The sequence below is a fragment of the Cupressus sempervirens genome, chromosome 7, assembly GCF_028749045.1.
Source record: "Cupressus sempervirens isolate cs-2001-9-10 chromosome 7, ASM2874904v1, whole genome shotgun sequence".
NCBI lineage: Eukaryota > Viridiplantae > Streptophyta > Pinopsida > Cupressales > Cupressaceae > Cupressus > Cupressus sempervirens.
Window position 1 is genome coordinate 658,111,848 of NC_143124.1, and position 20,695 is coordinate 658,132,542.

Consider the following 20,695-nt stretch of genomic DNA (forward strand, 5'->3'; position numbering starts at 1 on the left):
TGTTATAATAAAACAATGCAAAATAAACATAAGTTCTTACCTTTAAGAAATTATCAAATAATAACATTATTTAAATATTATTTTATCCTCTCAACTATGATCATAGGTAAATAATAATAAAGTGACACCATTACATTAAAAACACTGATCCAACGATGCCATCTTACCATTAAGTACATATAAACATAATCAAGGAAATAAAACAAATATAAATAATATTAATTATTTAAAACTTTTCATCTTCTTTCCTTCTCAACTTTCCCTCCTTTCTCTTTTTCTTCTAGCTGATTTTAATAAATATTTCAAATATGATCTTTGTAATTGTTGGTATCCGTAAGGTCAGGTTCAAGTTTATAATATGAACCTTTAAACGTATTTTGGCATTGACCCTTGCCTTCGACATTTCTTTCATGCACTCCTGGTCAGATTTTCATTTCCTTGAGTTTCAAATTCTATAAACAGTATTATTGTGCCAACAAAACCCTGTTCTAAATTTCCATTTGAATCGACTCAAACCATTATCATTCATCATGGATCTCAGAGCAAGAAAGATGGAGTTAGTCAAGCATCGACCCCTTCTTAGACTATAGTGATAGAGAGTCATGTAAGGATTTACTTGTATTACTTTCCATTACCAATATGAATGCCGAGTCAGCTATAGGAACTAAACCAATACATATATAATCATTGTTATTGTCATTTGCAAGTATGTCATTTTCCTTCATGTGTTAGAGATTACGAGCTATGAATGAAGCCAAATGTTTTCCATTTTCAGTCTGCCTTTTTATTAATAGTGATGTAAGACAATGATTGAAGTCGACTGTAATCCTTTCAAGTTCATTATAACCTTCTAAAGAATTAGTCAATTGCCATAGTAATGATCTTATTTAAGTCTGTTATTCGTTATAATATCCGAATAAGAAACTTTCTGAATTTGCCTTGAAATTCTATCTTTTCTAATAACATTTATTATGCAATTTGATATAATGTTTGATAACTGAGATAAGATAATAAAACAAAACACCAAGGAGTTCACCAGGCTAAAAACCAAAAAATGGCAAAGAAGGTGCGAAACATATTAGTAGGGTTAATTTGAAGACACCGAGGAATCATCGGCTTGATGGCCTGATTATGGTGAGGAGGTGTAGAGGAACCTATAAAAACAAGAATGATATCATAATCAAATAAATAATAAATTAATTAATGCATTAGCTCATGCAAGTTCCACATGTGAAATAAGTTGTCAAGCTGAGTGGTGGAGATCGGGTTGTAAACCCACATTTTGAAATCCTTGGCCAGGGTGGAATTAGGTAGCCCTATTAGAACAATTGATCTTGTTGTTGTTCATATGCTTCAGTTATTTTGTCGAATAACTATTGGGACCTTGACCCACTTGGATACTTGGATGGCTGGATTAATGAACCTCCCAAGCCCAACCTTGAGGTAGGGAGGACCATTCTATTAAATTAGAACCTATGGGGATAAGTAATGGTCCACATCTGGGAGGTTAAGCCTATGTCAATGCTTCTCCTCTCACCAAAGCCAGAGCTTGGACAACCATTAAAGAAAACTTCACAAGATAAACTGTATGTTCTTTAACCTCTGTATGTTAGTTAATGCTTATCAAGTTGAAGATCTTTCCTTTAAAATTAATTCTACAGTTACGAATATTTTAGTTTGAAATTAGTTAGTAAAATCTGTATGTTACATTAAGTATATTAAGAATACACACACACACACACACACACACACATACATATATACATATACACATAATGCATACATGCATACATATATACATGCATGCATGCATACATACATGCATACGACAACCAAAATCTAGAATATGTTATCAAAGGAAACAAGTAGTACTAATTTTTTTTCATAGCACTCATCTTTTTTACGGTTTGTTATAGATGTTGTTGAGCTAATATAATGAACTAATACTAAAAAATGCAATAATGAACTAGTATAGTTGTTATTGTGATTATGATTAGTTCATTACCACAATAATTGTAAATATATCTCAAAATATGTTATAAAGTTGTCGATCATTTAGAGAGTTGTTCTGTATAAACTTATTAAGAATATTTAGAATTCTTCTACTTATTAATTTAGTAACAACTATCATTAACTACCTTAAACCCTATGAAACTTTCATAGCTTATGAAGTTGTCTAGAACATCAAACATGTCCATCAACCGATTGAAAAAATTGGTATTTGATTCCTTCAAGAATCTAATTGTGTAGAAATGTGAAATTCCCACGCTCCATACAACATTAATTACAACACTTAAATTCTCAACCAAGTTTACCAACAAAAAAGAAAAATAACGAAAATCAAAACATATTTAGAACCAAGGCACCAAATAACACATATTTCATTCAATCCCCTAAACTGTAGACAAGATAGAAAAAAAGAGAAAACAATGGAAGAATATTGAAGTGATGCTTCAACAAAGAAGTAAGACTCACTTTTTTGGATGAAAGTGTATATGAAATTATAAGTCGTGTTCATGAACACAAACACTTGAAAGCCATTACCTCACAAATGAATGCAACAACAACAACACCATTTACCTTGCAAAAAAAACATAAACAACTTTAATAAAAATAGTTTGAAAATATTGCAATATGATTGGATGACCTTAGTGAGGAAGGAACTCCTCACATGTGTTGAAAATGAAGTGGTATAACATGTCGACATTCACATCTTTGCATGCAAACCCTACACCACCTACAACAATATTTGAGAACATGCATCAAGTAGAATAAAAATGGTGACAATGCAAATAAACCTAAGTCCATGTCAATCCCTACATTCACCTTGGAGTTCATGGCATATCTAAGGATATGTATGGGTTGCATGGTGTTGTTGTAGGGGCCACGATTGAACACCTTTCTGTCCCAAAACCAATAATAATTGAGCAACATAAAATGGAAGGAAAGATGGTTCAAGTTACAAGGATTTAGGCATTGAGTTCAATAGACATCAAAATAAGTAACTCGATAGGTGAAAGTAAAGAGAGGTGGCACATAGTAAATGTGATTGCCCATTCAAGTGTAAGGTGTCGATGAGAAACAATGGTGATGATGTTAGTGAATTAAGTGGCCATGTGCTCAAATGACATGTGGCCATGCTCTCCAAAAAGGATGTTAGAATGCACATGTTTTGGCAGTGAACATATGCACGACTCTACTGATAGTTTGAAAGGGGTAAAAATCTGCACATTAAACAAATATAACATGATGATGTGGTAAATGGGTGAGGCATGTGCCAATTTTATTATTATAAGTTACCAACTCTACATTCTTGATAACAAGTTATATGATTTGACCTCAAGGTTCACATGGAAATCATGTAGACTCTCAAACTTAGGGTAAACACATTATGACTCCTCTCCTGTAGTCATCAATAAATACACCAAAATAACCACAATCGAAATAATAACACGGGCTTTGTTGGAGCTATAGTCCCTGCCTCTTGGTTTGATAATCAAATGGTCTGATAATCAAATTGTTCATGAAGAAATAAATGTTTCTTTTAAGATGGAAGTGGTTCATGTTGAAAAAATGTTAAGAAATATGAAATGGTGAACATATAAAGCATGAAGTTGAAATTATAGACAAATAATCTTATAATGATTTTAAAATGTACGAAAATAAAGTAAATACGTTTGCATTATATTTTTTTAAAGATTTAACATACTTTTAAATATAAATTACAAATTATATTTTTTTAAATTTTTATAATGTTAATCTTTCATAAAGTTAAAAGTTTATATAAATAATTATATAAGTAAAATAAATTTAAAAGTAAAGGAAAAGTAAAGCAATTAACGAGAACAAAATTATATAATTAAACCCATTGAAAGAATTAGTAATTGTTAAGATGTTAATTAATAATAAAATTCCAATTAATTTGTATTTAATTCTTGTAATGTATTGCAACTATATGTAAATTTGTGCATAAGTGAATATTGGCCCTATTAAAAAACCCAAATGAAAACCTAATTTATTAAAAAGAAACATAGTGATTGCAGATTGTTCCTTGGCATTTTTACATCTTAGAATATTAAAAATAGAGGAAATGGTGTGAAAATGTTTTTGCATTGAAACTTGTCGTAGTTTGAGCAAAGGATGAAATGTTGGGTCTACTTCAGACAGGAGTGTGTTTGTAATTTTCATTACCTATAATAGCATTTATTTTAGAGGAGTGTGTAACCCCTTTAACAATCTTATCTTATATTTCACCAATTAATGTTTTAGCAATTAATGTAAAGGGAACTGATAACAGATATTCAATCAAATTAGTAAGTATTACTGTTAAGTGTCCATATGCTGAAAAAGTAACTATCACATAAGCATTGGAAAATGAAAGAAGAATCAATAAACCTAAAATGAATCTGAAATGTATCTTTTGATGCAGAAAGAAAATAACAAAATAGCATCCTATTACCTTTTTGAAGTTAGTGACATGCTTTAACAAGATTGATAGTAGGCCTTGTAATGTAATTTAACAAAACATTTGGCAGAGACATAAATTATGATATTCATCTTTAAAAAATGGAGTTTGTCAATGACAGAAGAACTTTAAAAAAGATAAGTTCTACAACTAGCCATAGCAATAAACATTAACATTAAAGACAAAGCAAACAATATTTCATGGTTTGTTTCGTGAAACTTGTTATCAATTAATGTTAATAGAGAACGGGTCAAGAATCAGATTTTAATTTAATTTATTGATAAACCATGGTATTAGTATTGTTTATATAGGCTGCAAAGAAGTCAAGATGAATTTGTTTTTTAGTTGTTATTAAGAAGGGTGATATCAATTGAAGAATGAAGATTTCAATTATAATACATTTTAACCGAATGACAATTTAATGGGTTCTTGAGAGTGAGTGGACACAAAAATGACTTCAATCTTATGCATCTTTGTAAATATAAAATGATATGTTCCAGTATAGTTGACAATTTGATAAAGGAGATGATGAAGTCTGAAGTGGAGAGCAATGTTGGAGATAATAAATGGTTCTTTGACTTTCATTCTTAAAAATATATATTACATTCATAGTCCAGTAGAGAGTTAGAGACCAAGTGAAGCAAGTTCAATACAGTAAAATGAACATAGTTAGAAAAGATGGAAAAGGAAATCTGTGAAAAGAATGTATTTTGGCTGAGTGATCCAAGCTTAAACATTAATAATGATTTCATCTTGCCATATTTATGTTCCAACTGAAAAACAACATTCTTCCAACAGACAACAACAGCAGAGGGCAGGACAACTACATTAAAAGAGAATAGAGAAAATGATTTGTTAGATGTAGATGAAATAGAAAAAGAACAGTGCATTTCCCAATCACTTAAAATAATAAGATTTAATTTCTTTAAGTTTTGAATCGAAAGTTAGATATAAAAAAGATAAGCCATTTAGTTGAAGAGAACAAAGCTGAAAACTCACCATTGTTTTTAGAATTTGTTGCCTATAGATTTTATATGAGGAGGAGATCTTCTCTGAGGAGCATATAAATATTATCGAGGATACCCAGCTGGAGGATAAGCTTCAGTGATCTATATCTATAGCTTTTTTATTTCCCTTTGTTGTTAGCAACGTTAAATGCGAGCAATGAGTGATGAGGCGACTGTTAAACATCTTCTAGTAATGGAGAAATTAAACAAATAACAATAACGATTAACAAAAATAGAACAAAGAAAAATGAGTACATGTTTCATCTTTGTCAAGTTAACTAATAGTTTAGTAGAAGTTAAATTAGGAAATATTATTGTTAAATTTCCATATGGCGAAAAAATAAGTATGAAATAGTGAACATAGTTAGAAAACAAGCAAAAGAAAATCTGTGAAATGTTCAGACGAAGATGGATTGAAAGTAGCCAATTGAAAGAATGAGATTGATTTTCTTAAGGTTTTGAATTGAAAGTTTGATATTAAAAAGATAAGCCATTTAGGCAAAGAGAACAATGCTGAAAACTCACCATCCTTTTTAGAATTTACCACCTAATCCTTTCTAGAATTTACCACCTGTAGATTTTGTCTGAGGAGGAGGTCTTCTTTGAGAAGCATATAAACATTTGTGAGGATACTGTGGTGAATGATAACATAATAAACACCCTCAATTTTGATTTAACAAACACAATATATGCAACAAATAAGTGTTGGAGCAGTCACTATACTTTGTATTTCATCATACAATTAGAGTGTATCACTATGACATAGACACTGCACCCTATTTAAGAATCCACTTTGATCAATACTTGGAACCATGATTGAAACCAAAGATAGAAAATCATTAGAACTTAGAAGACAATTTAGTAATTTACTGAGTCTTCTCACCAATTTTCAAATTAAATGGAATTTGGATTGTATGCAAATTTTGAAGCACCAAACAAACTGTCAAATATAGACCATACACGTGCAAAGGAAGCAGGCAAAACAAGGTAACTGTCAAAAAACTTAGAAGAATTGAAAATCATGAGTAAATTGAATAGAAGAGAATCTCAATGAGAGTGTAGAGGGAAAGTTAATCATAAATATGATGAGATATTTTAATCAAAGAAGCCAATGCTACTAGGAAGAAACACAAAAAAGAACACAACATGACCAAATGATTTAACAAGAGACAATAGGGATCCCTAGTTTTACATTCTGAGACACTGCCTGCTAGGACAGTTGAAAGTGAAAAGGTTTAAGTTATTTGCTTAGATCCAAGACCATTGATTTAAGTACAGTTCAAATGTGCTTTACATTATGAGTCACTATCTGGTAGAATAAACTAAATTGTAAAGAATAAAGTTATTTTCTCAGACCCAAGACCATTGATTTAGGTACAGTATAAAGCCACGCAAGCAATGCATCTGTGGCTAATAAAAACAACAAAATTAATGAAAAAAAATGACAAATAAGGCTAACATAATTTGAATACTCTTTTCTATTTAAGTTTTTGCCGAAGTACCGAAGTACCCATCCTTGTCCAACGCACCTTTTAATCCCCATTGATACATGGGGAGGACAAACCACAACTTCTCAACAACAAGTGCAAAGAAAACAATTAACAATTTTGTCAGAATATAAGTAAACATTACAAAACATTTATAAAGACCAAATACATGAGCTTTACCAAAAATACCTATCCTGTAATTGGAGCTTTGCAACAAACCACAAGTAGTATTCAAACATTTAGAAAGACCTGAGGGTTTTAAAAAAGAGTCTAGACTCTTAGAGTCTTAGAGCATAAAAGAGAAATCAAGTAGGAAATGTAATGGACATTCTTCAAAGGAAAGACGAAAAAGAGAAAGGAGTCAAACAAAAAAGGAAAGTTGCCCCTACCCAGGGATATAGGTGAACAAGACTGAATGCCTGCCCTACCACATCTAGTAGCAGATTAATGTTGGATATATGTCACTAAAAGTTTCTTTTCTACCTATAGAAGATGGTATGCTTCCACATAATTTTTTCCCTTCCAGGTATAGATAGGTTAGAGAAGAAAGATTTCTTAGACAATATGGCACGCTTCCATTAAGTTGATTTCCACTGAGTTCAAGATAAATTATCAGATATTTTTATGATGAAAATAAATTGACCAATTGAAGAGAATTAAAAAAAAACTGAGAGGGGAACAATTCTAGAAAGAACCTTAATGAGAGATAGCCATCAAACTCTGCAACTGGAAGGGGAATAATATTCCAGACCAAATCAATTGCAGACAGCCATAAGATTTTGCTATTCAATTTTGTGTAATCAAATATGCATTTGTTGAAAGAGATTATGATCTTTCGTGTATTACTCCAATCATTGGCAGGCATAAGGTACATTTTTCCATTTAAAGTAGACTCTAGATCCTTGATTTTGTTAGCTAGTACCGCCCCCACAATTCAAAGGGTCCAGAGAGCCACTCTGTATCTAGAAGTGTTTAGATCAAAGCATTACATTCTATAAAGGATCTCTCATTCTCAGAAAAAATACATCAAATCAGACATTTGCCTTATAAGAATGAGGGAGACAAAGTAATGAACGTCTCATAAATTCTCTTTACAATAATAAAATCATTACTGAAACAAAAGAAAGAACAAAATAACCCTAGCTTCCCTATTTTTACTGAAATAAGAAACTTATGAATGCACCTGGAAAAGCAAATGGACCCGGACCCTTATAGAAACACTATGCATGTGACAGAAATTCTCTGAGTTAAAGTTAAACCCTTACAAAATGTAGCTGATTAACCCTTTGCAAGAAAATGGAGGTTGCATAGATTATCATATATGATGCCCGCTTGAATGGATGCACATTCCGGAGATGGATTTTGGCAACGGGCATGCGTTCTTTATCAACAACCATGCTTTTTAATTATAACAGTAACAATAATCAATTGTAGGTTTCAATGCGGCAATCAATACTAATAACGGATAGAGTAAATATTGAAGCGTGAGACCAGCAATTGTCCTCTCACACATCAAGAAAAGCTTTATAGGTGTCTTTTTTTGCGAAATGTTGCCACATTTCATTTCTATTTTTTTCTTCAGAAAATTGATTAAAGCACTAGCAAAATAGAACACACCAATAGGAAAATAGAGAAATTCATATTAACGTAAAAATTGAAAATATTAAATACCGTCAATCATACAATATATTATTCTTTTCGAAGTTTGGAAGGAGAATTAATCGTTTGAAAACAATAGTCTCTACCTTTTGAAAGGCACGGACTAATAAAAAAAAGGTCATCTTCATCAAGTGTAGAAAAATTCATTCCTATTTTAGTCACCCAATATTAAAATTACATTCCTAGTTTAGTCAGCCAGTATTAAAATTACTTCGCGCAACTGGAAAATCCCCGAGGAGTCACCGACCGCAATCGATTACAAAGCTTTCAACAGTCAAGATGGATACATTCACAGGGTCGTTACTCGTTAAGATTGAACAACGGAAAAATAGTTGTTGAAATTGAATTGTTTCTTTGTTGAAATTGAAGTGCTAGGGGTCTTGGGCTGTGTTTCATCTATTTGTTGGAGTCCAGAAAGATGGAATTATGGAGGGAGAGCGTATTCAAAGTGCAAAGCCGGCTGGTGGAAGGCATAAAATCAGAGGCCCAGCTGCAGGCGGCTGCATATCTTCTCTGCCAATCGGACTACGAAGCTGTGGTAACAGAAAGAAGTATTGAAAATCTGTGCGGGTACCCTTTGTGCAATAACCAATTAGCGCCCCGTCAGAGAAAGGGCCGCTACAAAATCTCGCTTAAAGACCACAAAGTCTACGATTTACAGGAGACTTGGCTCTTCTGTTGCTCGCAATGCCTCATTAATAGCCGCGCTTTTTCTGATGCCCTCCAACCAGAAAAAGAACTCGTCTTTGAGCAGGATAAGATTGCCAAGGTTCTCAACGAGTTCGCTTGTCTGTCCATTGATGAGAGTAAAAAGCAGGAGAATGTTTCAGAAGAAGGAAATCAGATTTCAATCTTAACCGCCAAGCAGGAGAAGTTTTCTTCGCAGCTGTTAATACACGAGCAAGAAGATGGCGGGGGTGAAAAAATTGCAGTTTTCGACTATGCGAGGGAGCCTTCGGATGCCATTGAAGGTTACGTACCTCGAAAAGAAAGACAACAAGAGCAACTGCGCTTTTCTGAGAAAAAAGGCATGTCTGATCTGGCTTTTTTGATTTCGTTAATTTCCCTTGTAACGTTGGGCATCGTATGAAGATTTACATTTTATCCAGTGCCAGTACTACTTTTGATAGGGATACAAGGGATCCTTAAAACAGAGAAAAACTGCGTAACCTAATTGAGTAACTTACAATTAAACAATTAACAAACGCACGCTAAATGATGCATGATTTTTTTAATCTTTTGTGAGGTGTAAACAGTGTAAGTGTTTTTAACATGGACATATAGGATTATACTCTGTGTTCCATCGCAGGTTGATCAAAGTGTGATGGAAACATTTATGTTAAGAATATTTACACAGCTTACTCCAAGAATAATTTCATGCATGACCATGGACTGTGAAAATCAAATGACCTCAATGACACGTTGTGTCCAGTGACAACTCAATACAACTTCATTCTGTAAAGGTTGTGCTAACTGTTTCTAACTCATCCTATCAGTAGTCTTCTCAACCCATTCTCTGAGATGAACTCTATTTTGATTTAACAAGGATCCACACTCGTACCACTTGCCGACAAAACAAATAACGCAAATTATTTTAAATAACAGCTCAGTTTGGCTCCCATTGCTGATACAAAAGATTCTTCATGAATACATAATAGGCAATATGTCTAAGTTTCATACATGCCACTAAGAAGAGTGAGGAGAGGTTTTAGACTTTAGAACATTCATACATAGTATCAAACTCTTTGACATAATCTTCACTTAAACAGCAAGAGAACAGAGTTTGTACCAAACTGCCAGGTGGCTACGTGGTACACCACATATAGCCTATAGACATAAAGCAGATTTGTTCTACAATCCCCACTGTATGGCGTTCTGTATGGATTCTGATACATCTTGGTATTCTGTGTTTGGAGTAGCAGAAACAGTTGCCTTAGAATAGCACCCAAACAAAATTATAAACAACATATATACGCTTACATATTTATTATCTCATTAAGTATTGGCATTTGCAATGTTTGACAGATACACCACTGCTCCTTGAAGAATATAATGTACTAGTTTCAACAGTCTCATATTTTGGTTTGGGCTATGCATGCTATCAGCCTACCTGCTTGTGCCTGAAGTGTTCTACTTATGCAATTCAGTGCACCCGAGCTTACTTATTTTTCTATCTCCTCATGGTCACTTGAATTCTTCACTGAGTTTCCAGGATGGGGGAACAAAGAGATTGTAGGGACATAGTTTCAGGGATTCTCAAAATTGTCACCAAATTTTAGGGACACTGAGAAGATTGCTATTAAAATAACATAAACAAGCTAAAACAGATAAATTTTTAAAAGTTATTAATTTTGAATTTGCAATGACTATCCTTCCTCGCTGAGCATTTAGGGTTTTAAACATTTTTCCCTTCAAAATTGATCTTTTGAATCTTACGCAACAGACAATCCAGGCTGTCTGGTTTTTAAAATAGGCAATGTCCCCTCCAAGTCCCCGAGTCACCAAAATCCTTGGGGATATTTTCCTTTGTAACACTGAATCATCCATTCTACCCACATACTCTGACATTTATGTATATTCTTGATATGAGTGAGTATTAAATCCAATATTTCTTTGCATTCTTTTTGCCATGGAACGCGTTTGGCTGCAATAGTGTTGTTACTATTGAATAGTTTTTGTAGCACTTCAAGCTGCTGTGGAGCAAATTTTGCAGCAACAATAAGACTGTTAAAGATTTCTCATCAATAACTTCCTTTACACGGTCTGCCATTGCTTGGGTCCACATTAGCTTCCATGTTAGGTCATACTCAAAAGCTTTATTTTGCCCTAAATGATCTTTGAATAAAGAAACTCACTTTATTCCCCCTATTTGTACTTGGCAAACTAAAATTCTTTTTGAGAAATAAAGTGTTGCTCTATCCTCAGAATGCGTCTGCATCAGTCTACAATGATATTTGAATCAGCTCAACTTGCAGCCTTCCGAAACCTATCTCTTTTGGCAATTTAGAACCACAGAGTAACCCCATCACTGCCAATGCTATTAGTAGCCGTCCCCGTCAGAGTATTTTAGAAAAATAGTCTTCCTAAAACTGTATTGTTGCGCTCTGATCCTTCTGGACCCAGATCCCTTATGGCTGCACCATCAACAATTAACTTGAGTGCTTCATGATGAGGGGTTTCTTCTTTCAGGTTGGCTCAAGCTTCATTAGCTCTGACCTGCGACACCTCTATTTCTCTCATCATCTAGATCTTCTCTTAATCTTTCTATACTGGTACGATTATATATGTTCTATAATTCCTCATGTCCTTGATTTCTCTAAACATTTCTGGTTTCCTTTCATTCTTGATGCAGCGAGAATCCGAGGGTACCCCTATTGGAGGTAAACTGGATCCCTGCAAATAACCACACAGCGGAAATACAACAACAAAGCAACAACAATGCAAGATCTGATACCAAACCACAACTCTTTATTCATAGATAACTGATTACATGCAATATGGCCGGCTGTAAGGTCTTCCGGGTTAGGGCCAAATACAACAACAATTACAATAACAGTTTTGCAAGATTCAACTTACAATCCCAATCCCAGCTAGTCCAGATCCACAATTGGATAAGAACACCAAGTAGAATCTACACTTGTACCCTCAAGTCCACCAAGCAATCCTTTGGTTCTCAAGCTGCAGCTACTAGACCTTCAAAGTTCGCATCCTCTTCTCCAAGATGGATCACCTTTTAATGCCTAAGAGACTCCACAAGACCCCCTACTTATACCCAACTAAACCACAAGTCGGCCTAGTTCATTACAAATTAAATTAACACCCTTTCTTTAAATATATGTTGAGCCACAAGTTGGCTTCAACACGAATTAAATACCCAAAGTCGGCTCACAGACAACTCGGCACCTTTAGGAACCAAGACAAGACCGAGCGTCAAAGAAAGCAAGCTGAGCATCAGCCAAAACACCAGCATTGCCGAGTTCCCAGTGCATGTTGAGCACTGCAATGAATGCCGAGCAACCCATACAAGCCAAGCACCACAGAGAGTGCCGAGCTCTAATGACGACCAAGCCCCCTTCAATGATGGAGCTCCTCAGCCCCAACTAGACCCTTCAGTGTTCGGGCACCATTGTTTGGTGACTGAGTCCACAACTCTTAGCCAAAATACCTCCAACATGTAGGATTGCAAGCAAGCCCAGGATGCTTCTACAACAGACACCCTAAGTTCGAAAAGATGTTCTCAATAGCTGGAAGAACATCTTCTGAGATTCAACACATAAATCCAAAATTGGTTCTTTACATACACATCCTCCAAGTCCTCAACTTGCACACTCTCTTCCTTGCTCTTCTTCTGCTTCTTTGCATCCATCCTAGGTGTGCTACAGGCCTGCTTTCCATGTTGATCTCCAACCTTCTCAGAATCTGCCAACTCAAGTTGGTTGCCAATACTCAAGTTCCTTCTACCAAGCTCTTCATCGTGCAAAGGAATCAGGAAATGCTTCTTGCTATCTTTCACTATAGTAAACACATTCTTGACACAATCATGCACAACCCTGTAATCATATTGCTAAGGTCTACCAAGCAACACATGACAACTATTTATGTCCACACTATCACACAACACTTGATTCTTATACTGCCCAATCTGGAAATCAACAAGGTATTACTCCCTCACCTTCAAAACGTGCTCACCTTGCAACCAACCAATCTTATAAGGATAAGGGTGCCTCACTCTATTCAAACCAAGTTTCTGAACCATCTCCTTAGCGACAAGGTTATTAGTACTACCACCATCTATAATCACATTGTAGACTTTACCACCAGACTTACAACAAGTCCTAAACAAACTAGTCCTTTGACAAGATTCCATTGTCCTTTGACCAATCAACACTCACTGAACTAGTAAACTCTCTCCTTGCTCAGGTTAATTGTCTTGGACTACAACCTCATTCACAACAACAACTTTCCTACAATGAGGACATTCAAATGATCTATGCCCTTCTTCACCACATCTGAAACAATTACCTCTGAACTCACCTTCACCTGTCCTTCTCTTCTGATCAATAGGTTTTGGTTTACCTTTTGCACTCAGTTTAGCTTTTGCCGAGCTATCCTACTTCTTCCCTCTAGCATTACCTTGACTTTTTCTTTTCAACTTATCTTTTGCCTTCAAAGTATATTGATAAGCATCCTCAACTGAAGAAATATTCAGCATGCCAACTTCATCTTGAATATTGAATCTCAAACCATTAATGTATTGAGCTACTTTCTCCTTTGACAATTCTCTATGCCTAGACCGAATAGTCAACTTGTAGAACTCCTTGGTATAATCTTTTCATAGACATATCCTTTTGTTTCAGATTTTGCAACCTCTTAAACGACCCAAGTTCATAATCAACAAGAATGAACTTAGCCTTCAACTTAGCCACCATCAATCTCCACCTAGTGATCTTAATTTCACCTTCCTCCTCTCTGTCTCTTTGTAGTTCTTTCCACCAAAGAGCAGCATGTCCTTTCAACTTAGTTTGTGCCAACCTCACTCTGAGCGGATCTTCAATATCTTCAAGCTCAAAGTAGTCTTCCAATTCACCAATCCAATTAATCGGGTCTTCAGGAGTCAAAGTACCTGAGAAATTAGAAACCTCCATCTTATGCTTCAACTTCAACTGAGATCCACGTCTAGCAAACTAATCGGCCCTAGTTCCAATAGGTCTCTCCACACGATCAGTTCTATCCTCACCACTGGATCCAGTAACTTCAAAGTCTTCAGCAGCTTCCTCATAACCATCTTCATTACCTACATGCCTAGGTACACCACCTAGAGCACTCACAATTTCAATAATCATGTCACTCTTCATCGATGCAATCTCAGATTTGAATTCTGCTTTAATCTTTTCTGAGATCCTTTCTTCACAGCATCACTAAGGACTCGTTTGATTGATGGAATAGGAATAGAAGAATTGGAATATGTTTTTTATTTTTCATTTGGTTCGTCACTTGGAATAGGGAATAAGAATACATATTCCCATTTTGCCTCTAAATGAGCTTATACCCATTCCAAAAAATAACTTTTATTTGAATAGCCATTCCTATTCCCAATATTACATCCCTATTCTCCATTCCTATGCTTGCAACCAAAAGGGCCCTAAGATCATCAATTGCCCTAGGGTCTAATCTTCTTGGAGGCATCTTCCAAAATTTTCACAAACCCTAAGCAATAGATCCACAAATCCAGAAGATCGGTCAACTCCACTAGATCAACCTTCTCTTTTAGGCTTCACCCAAGTCCTGGTGCAACCTGCCTCAACTTTGGCGATCTGTCTACACACTCAGGAAACCTTCGCTTTGATACCACTTGATGCAGTGAGAATTTGAGGGTACCCCTATTGGAGGTAAAGTGGATCCCTACAAATAACCACATAACGAAAACACAAGAACAAAGCAACAACAATGCAAGATCTGATACCATATCACAACTCCCTATTTATAGATAACTGATTACATGCAATATGCCCAGCTGTAAGGCCTTGTGGGTTAGGGCCAAATACAACAATAATTACAATAATAGTTCTGCGAGATCCCACAAGATCCAATTTACAATTCCAATCCCAGCTAGTCCAGATCTGCAATTGGATAAGAACACCAAGAAGAATTTACACTTGTACTCTCAGGTCCACCAAGCAATCCTTTGGTTCTCAAGCCGCAACTACTAGCCCTTCAAAGTTTGCATCCTCTTCTCCAAGATGGATCACCTCTTAATGCCTTAAAGACTCCACAAGACCCCCTACTTATACCCAACTAAACCACAAGTTGGCCCAGTTCATTACAAATTAAATTAAAACCTTTGCATTAAATATATGTTGATCCACAAGTCGGCTACAACACAAATTAAATACCCAAAGTTGGCTACAACATGAATTAAATACCCAAAGTCGGCTCACAGACAATTCGACACCTATAGGAACCAAGACTAGACCGAGCGTTAGAGAAAGCAAGCCGAGCATCAACCAAAACACCAGCATCGCCGAGCTCCCAGTGCATGCCGAGCAACCAACATATGCTGAGCACTGCAGTGAATGCTGAGCAACCCATACAAGTCGAGCACCACAGAGAGTGCTGAGCTCTAATTATGATAGAGCCCCCTTCAATGACTGAGCTCCTTGGTCACAATTAGACCCTTTAGCGACCGAGCACCACTTTTTGGTGACTGAGTCCACAACTTTTAGCCAAAATACCTCCAACATTGCAAGCAAGACCAGGATGCTTCTGCATCAATTCTATATGACTCGAGGTGAAATAAATTTACCAATCTACAAAGTATGCAAATCATCCTTTTGAGCCTTAAAGTGATAAATATGGTGATAGGCTATAAGAGAGTAAGTGGTGACAGGGATTGATTAACTCTCTTAGTAAGATTTTGCCATACGGATGAAGTGAGTTTATAGGTGGATGTTGGTTGATATTTTCCTCCACTTTTCTTACAGAGCGTGTAGTATGCCAAACAAACTTAAGGACAATGGAGTCAGCCATCCATATATTCATTCAGAATTGGGGTGTAGTTTTGGAGTTATCTTTATGTACTTTTAACTTGCAGCTATTTATAATGCTGTAATTCCCTGATCTCGTACTGCCCTAAACCTTCACCTTTTCACTACAGTTTCTACTCTTAGAAATGCTTGCTATTCCGCAAGACAGAAAATTATCTTGTAGTTGGGATTTAATCTAGCATTCAACCTCTACCCTTCTTCACATATCCTTGGCCCAGGACTATTATCTCTCTATCAGATACTGACAAAGGCCTCAGATGTTTACTGAATGAATCTCCCTTATTCAAAAAGGTATTGCCTCAGAATCATATCATTTTGCAATTCTAATATTCCATTGTAGCTGATACGCCATGGCTATGTAGCCAACTAAAAATCATTTTACAAAGAGGAGCTTTTAAAAAAAATATAAAGTGGCAAACACTTTAGAAGTGATCTGTTATTAATTCCTTTGCAGAATGGACAAATTAACACAAGGCTGTTCATTTGGTTCTAAATTTGAATGAAAGTCGAGATATTTAATGCCTCAAAACTTTACTCTAAAGCCTATTCTTTTTCAGATTTTCTATTTGTTAAACTTTATAGAATGATAGTTTCTCTGCTGGGAAGAAGCCAGTTGTTATGCTAATTGCTATATACTAAAAACTGAAAATCAAGGATGATAACACAACTCAGCACTTGTTTGCACCATTTGTTTCTGAACCCTAAAATAATTCTTAGGAAATTTCAGTTGACTTGATCACAGGTCTTTGTCATATCAAACTTTATAGTCATTCCTTTCCTCTTGTTCTTGGCTGTCAAATGTTTAAGTTTGTAATGAGTATGATGCCACCTAAAAATATTCTTCTTTCAATGAATTTATTCTGCTCATTATAAATTTAAGAAAGGCAAGTTAACTTTATGCCTGTAAGCCATGCATTTCTTAAGGGCCCTATTTGTACTATTGTAGAAAGAGGTGGGCCCAAAAGTTTCGAAAGATAAGGCTCTGTTCTCATTTGGAACTAGGATCAGGAAGGTTGAACATTGCTCTTGAAGACATGCTTATCCTGACTTCAATAGACTGACTGATTTCATCTTTATGTATCCTGGTATGGATGGAAGTAGTCAGCTCTAAAATCACTGGTTGGCCAGCTGTCTGATTGCCTTTGACACTTGAACCGAAGTTGCAGCCTTTGCTTCTTCTTCAATGACAGGAAACCTGAACTTCTTATTTTGAACATCAGTCACCAATTATCGAATGTTAACTCATTACAAAGAATGTCCTGGTTATTGCACTTCAATCTTGTTGAAGTTTTTCTTGTATGGCAAGGTTTTGAAACAACAACAGCCTCTTGTCTTATCTTTTCCTGAATCCTGTGACCTAGAATTGAACAATCAGGTTTAAATTATTTCTTGATCTTGTTCAAATTTCGTCTAGCCATGATTGTCTTTTGAAGATTTTCAGTGTTATGTTATCACTATGTCAGTCCTATAACATAGACTTTAGTCTTTGACCTTGAATACTTATCTTCATCTACTTCAAATCTGTATCTGGACTTAATTTAAATAATCTCAGTCACTTCTTTGTGAATGCCATTTTTTCAATTTCAACACTTCATGATGCAAATTGTTCATCCAGTTTCTTCATTTTATGGTTGCCATATTTACCCAATATCTTCACTTCATTATCAACACCATAGTTTGTAGACTCGGACTCAGAGAGTACTCAAGAAGCCCAAAATTTTCAACTCAGGAAAAACTTGGCATATACTCGACAAAAACTCGGCAACTCATAAATTATTAAAATTAGAAATCACTTAAAGCAACAATTTTTTTTTTGTAGAATACAATTACAGAATGTATTAAATTAGTAATTGAGATTTCGATAGAGAAAATATGTAATTTTATGGCACTAAAATGATGTGAAAAATGTATCTAATCCAATGTTTTCCCTGCATCAATATTTTCACCTACGTTTTTTTACATCTATAAATATGCAAGAGTTGAACTTGAGAGTACTCGTCCAGAAAACAAGTTGAGAATACTCGGCAACTTTGAGAGTACTTGGAGAGTTTGCAAACTTTGATCAACACATTATTGTGGAATCTTTTCTTATATTCAAAATTATTTCTTGGAAGAAATGTTGATAATCCTATTATGACCTTTTCACACCTTGACCCCATTGCAAATGGGGACCCTCTCTTTTTGCTTGTCGGTTTTCAATTTTTAGGGCTTTTGGTAGTAGGAGTGTCAGTTTTGAGCTTAGAAGGTTGAGACGTGAGCAATTTTCAAGTCATCAAGTTGCAAATATGGACAAGCCATAAAGTTTTGTGGTCACTAGGGTCAAGATCTAAAGTTGGTCAAGTTTTGTGGGAAAATTATAAATGTCAGGATGTTATGGCTAGTTAGATGGTCTTCAAGACATTTTAATGCCATATTTTACTTGTTAATATGGACTAAAATGATGAAATCATGCCAAAGAAGTGCGAAGTCCTTATGGGAGTCATTTTTCTACCACATTTGGACCAAAAGCCCCTATGAAGATTGGTTTTCCACAAAGTCCTAGTAAAAAGCCCTTATAAGTGTTGATTATCCACTCCTTGAGGACAAAAACAAGTAAAATTTGGTAGTCATGGCTAGAAGTCTGTATAAAGAAAATTTCCACTATTGGGAGACATCAGCAAGTTAAGACCATGTTGAAAATCCTATTTGGCCCTATGGAGGTCGAGTTTCCATTCCAGGACATGAGGAACAAAGTGAAGATGGAAAAGTCCCTACAGGGGTCATCCCACTAGCTAGACACTTTAAAAAGATTGGGAGAAAATTGGAGTGGAAAAACCTTACGAATAGTACCTATGATGGTTGTTTCTCCACTGGGTTGATACTTAGAAAATTGTGATATCGCTATTAGGATACAACTGTGTAGTTTTTTTAAGTTAAACCCTTTGACTCATATTTCATGAGTAGTTCACACGCACCCATCTCTCAAGGCAATGAATGAGAAACTTAGCAGTCATTACATCTAGGTGATGCTCACAGAGGAGAAGAATCAAGACTTCTTGGCAGGTCACCCATCCTAGTATTACTCCAACTTGAGCACGCTTAACTATGAAGTTTACTCCATTGTTAAACCCACTCTGCTTGCAACCCTATTTGCAAAACCTTCAACAAGTGTTATGCCTTATGAACCATTCATTTGAAAAGAGTTTCACCCAAAAAAATTACATAGTTGAATCTTGATAGCAATATCACAATTTGACTTGCTGTGGAAACTATCTCCTACTTATCAATTGATGAGCTTAAGGGGCTTTCAGATGAATGGTTCATAAGGCACAAAACTTGTTGAAGGTTTTGCAAATGTGGTTGCAAGTAGGGCGGGTTTAACCATAGAGGAAAAGGAAACTCTGTAGTTAAGCGTGCTCGAGTTGGAGTAGTACTGGGATGGGTGACCTTTTGAGAAGTACCGATGCTTCCTCTATGAGCATCACCTAGATGCAATGAGTGCTAAGTTCATTCATTGTCATGAGAGATGGGTTCATGTAAACCACTACTCATGAAACACGAGTCAAAGAGTTTGATTCAAAAAAGTTACACAGTTGAATCTTAATAGCAATATCACAATTTGACTTGTAGAAAATATCTCCAACTTAGCAAATATTCAAAAGTGGAAGTGGAAAGTGTTGACAGTGGGCCAGCATCCCTTGTAGGATTCACGACATGGCTTAACTACCTCCTGTGGTTCTATAAGACTATTGGTTGTATCGAGCATTAACAAGTCGATCTTTTGATGCAACGACATTCCTCGCCTTTCTAACAATTTGTAATAGAGCTTGGTCACAAGTTCAAATCTCGTAGGCCACAGTGAGTGATGCTGGGAGGGGGATTGTTGGTAGTGGGCCACCGTCCCTCTCAGGATTCATGACATGGCTTAACTGCCTCCTATGGTTTTATAAGACTATTGGTTGTATAGAGCATTGATAGGTCAATCTTTTGGTGCAATGGCGACCTTGGCCTTTCTAACAGAAAATCCTTATGGACATGGAACTTCCCCTAGTCCCTATGACCATTAACTCTCCACTTTGTCCCTATGAAGCCAAATTTCCCACTTGATGACTAAAGGACTTAAGTTTTCCTTTTAGATAAAGATTTTCCACTTGTTCTTGTATTCATAGGGTTTCCACTAGCCCTTATTAGGGTCAATTTTCCCCTTGAGGACTACGATGAGCAATGGAACTGAAGATGAGATGGGATTAAAAGTGTTCCTATAGGGTCAATTTTCCCTTTGGTGGATAAATGAACATGTGAGGAAATTTTAAAAGCATTTGTTTGTCCCAATGAGGGTCGAATCTCCACTAGAGGAGATAAGTGAAATTCAACAAGGATTAGTCCTCAAGGACTTAGAATTTCTAACCACGAAGACTTATTTAAGATTGGGATGGATGTAGAGGACTAAGGTTATCCTTGGATGCACCGATTTTCCCTTTAGTGAAATATCCCAAATGGATATTTGCTCTGCCGCTGCTATAATGTTTGATTATATAAATTATATTTTCCTGT

General features: G+C 35.6%; 1 protein-coding gene across 2 annotated transcripts in view; it reads left to right on the plus strand.

Annotated features, from left to right (window-relative positions):
• The first annotated feature begins 8,905 nt into the window (after window positions 1–8,905).
• LOC149548380 (RNA polymerase II subunit B1 CTD phosphatase RPAP2-like protein) overlaps window positions 8,906–20,695 on the plus strand; it is a 67,389-nt gene continuing 55,599 nt past the window's right edge. For both annotated transcript variants that reach the window (XM_089792460.1, XM_089792461.1), the window contains exon 1: window positions 8,906–9,646. In XM_089792460.1, coding sequence (XP_089648586.1) covers window positions 9,037–9,646 — 610 coding nt within the window. In that variant the 5' untranslated portion in view covers window positions 8,906–9,036. The remainder of the gene's footprint in view (window positions 9,647–20,695) is intronic.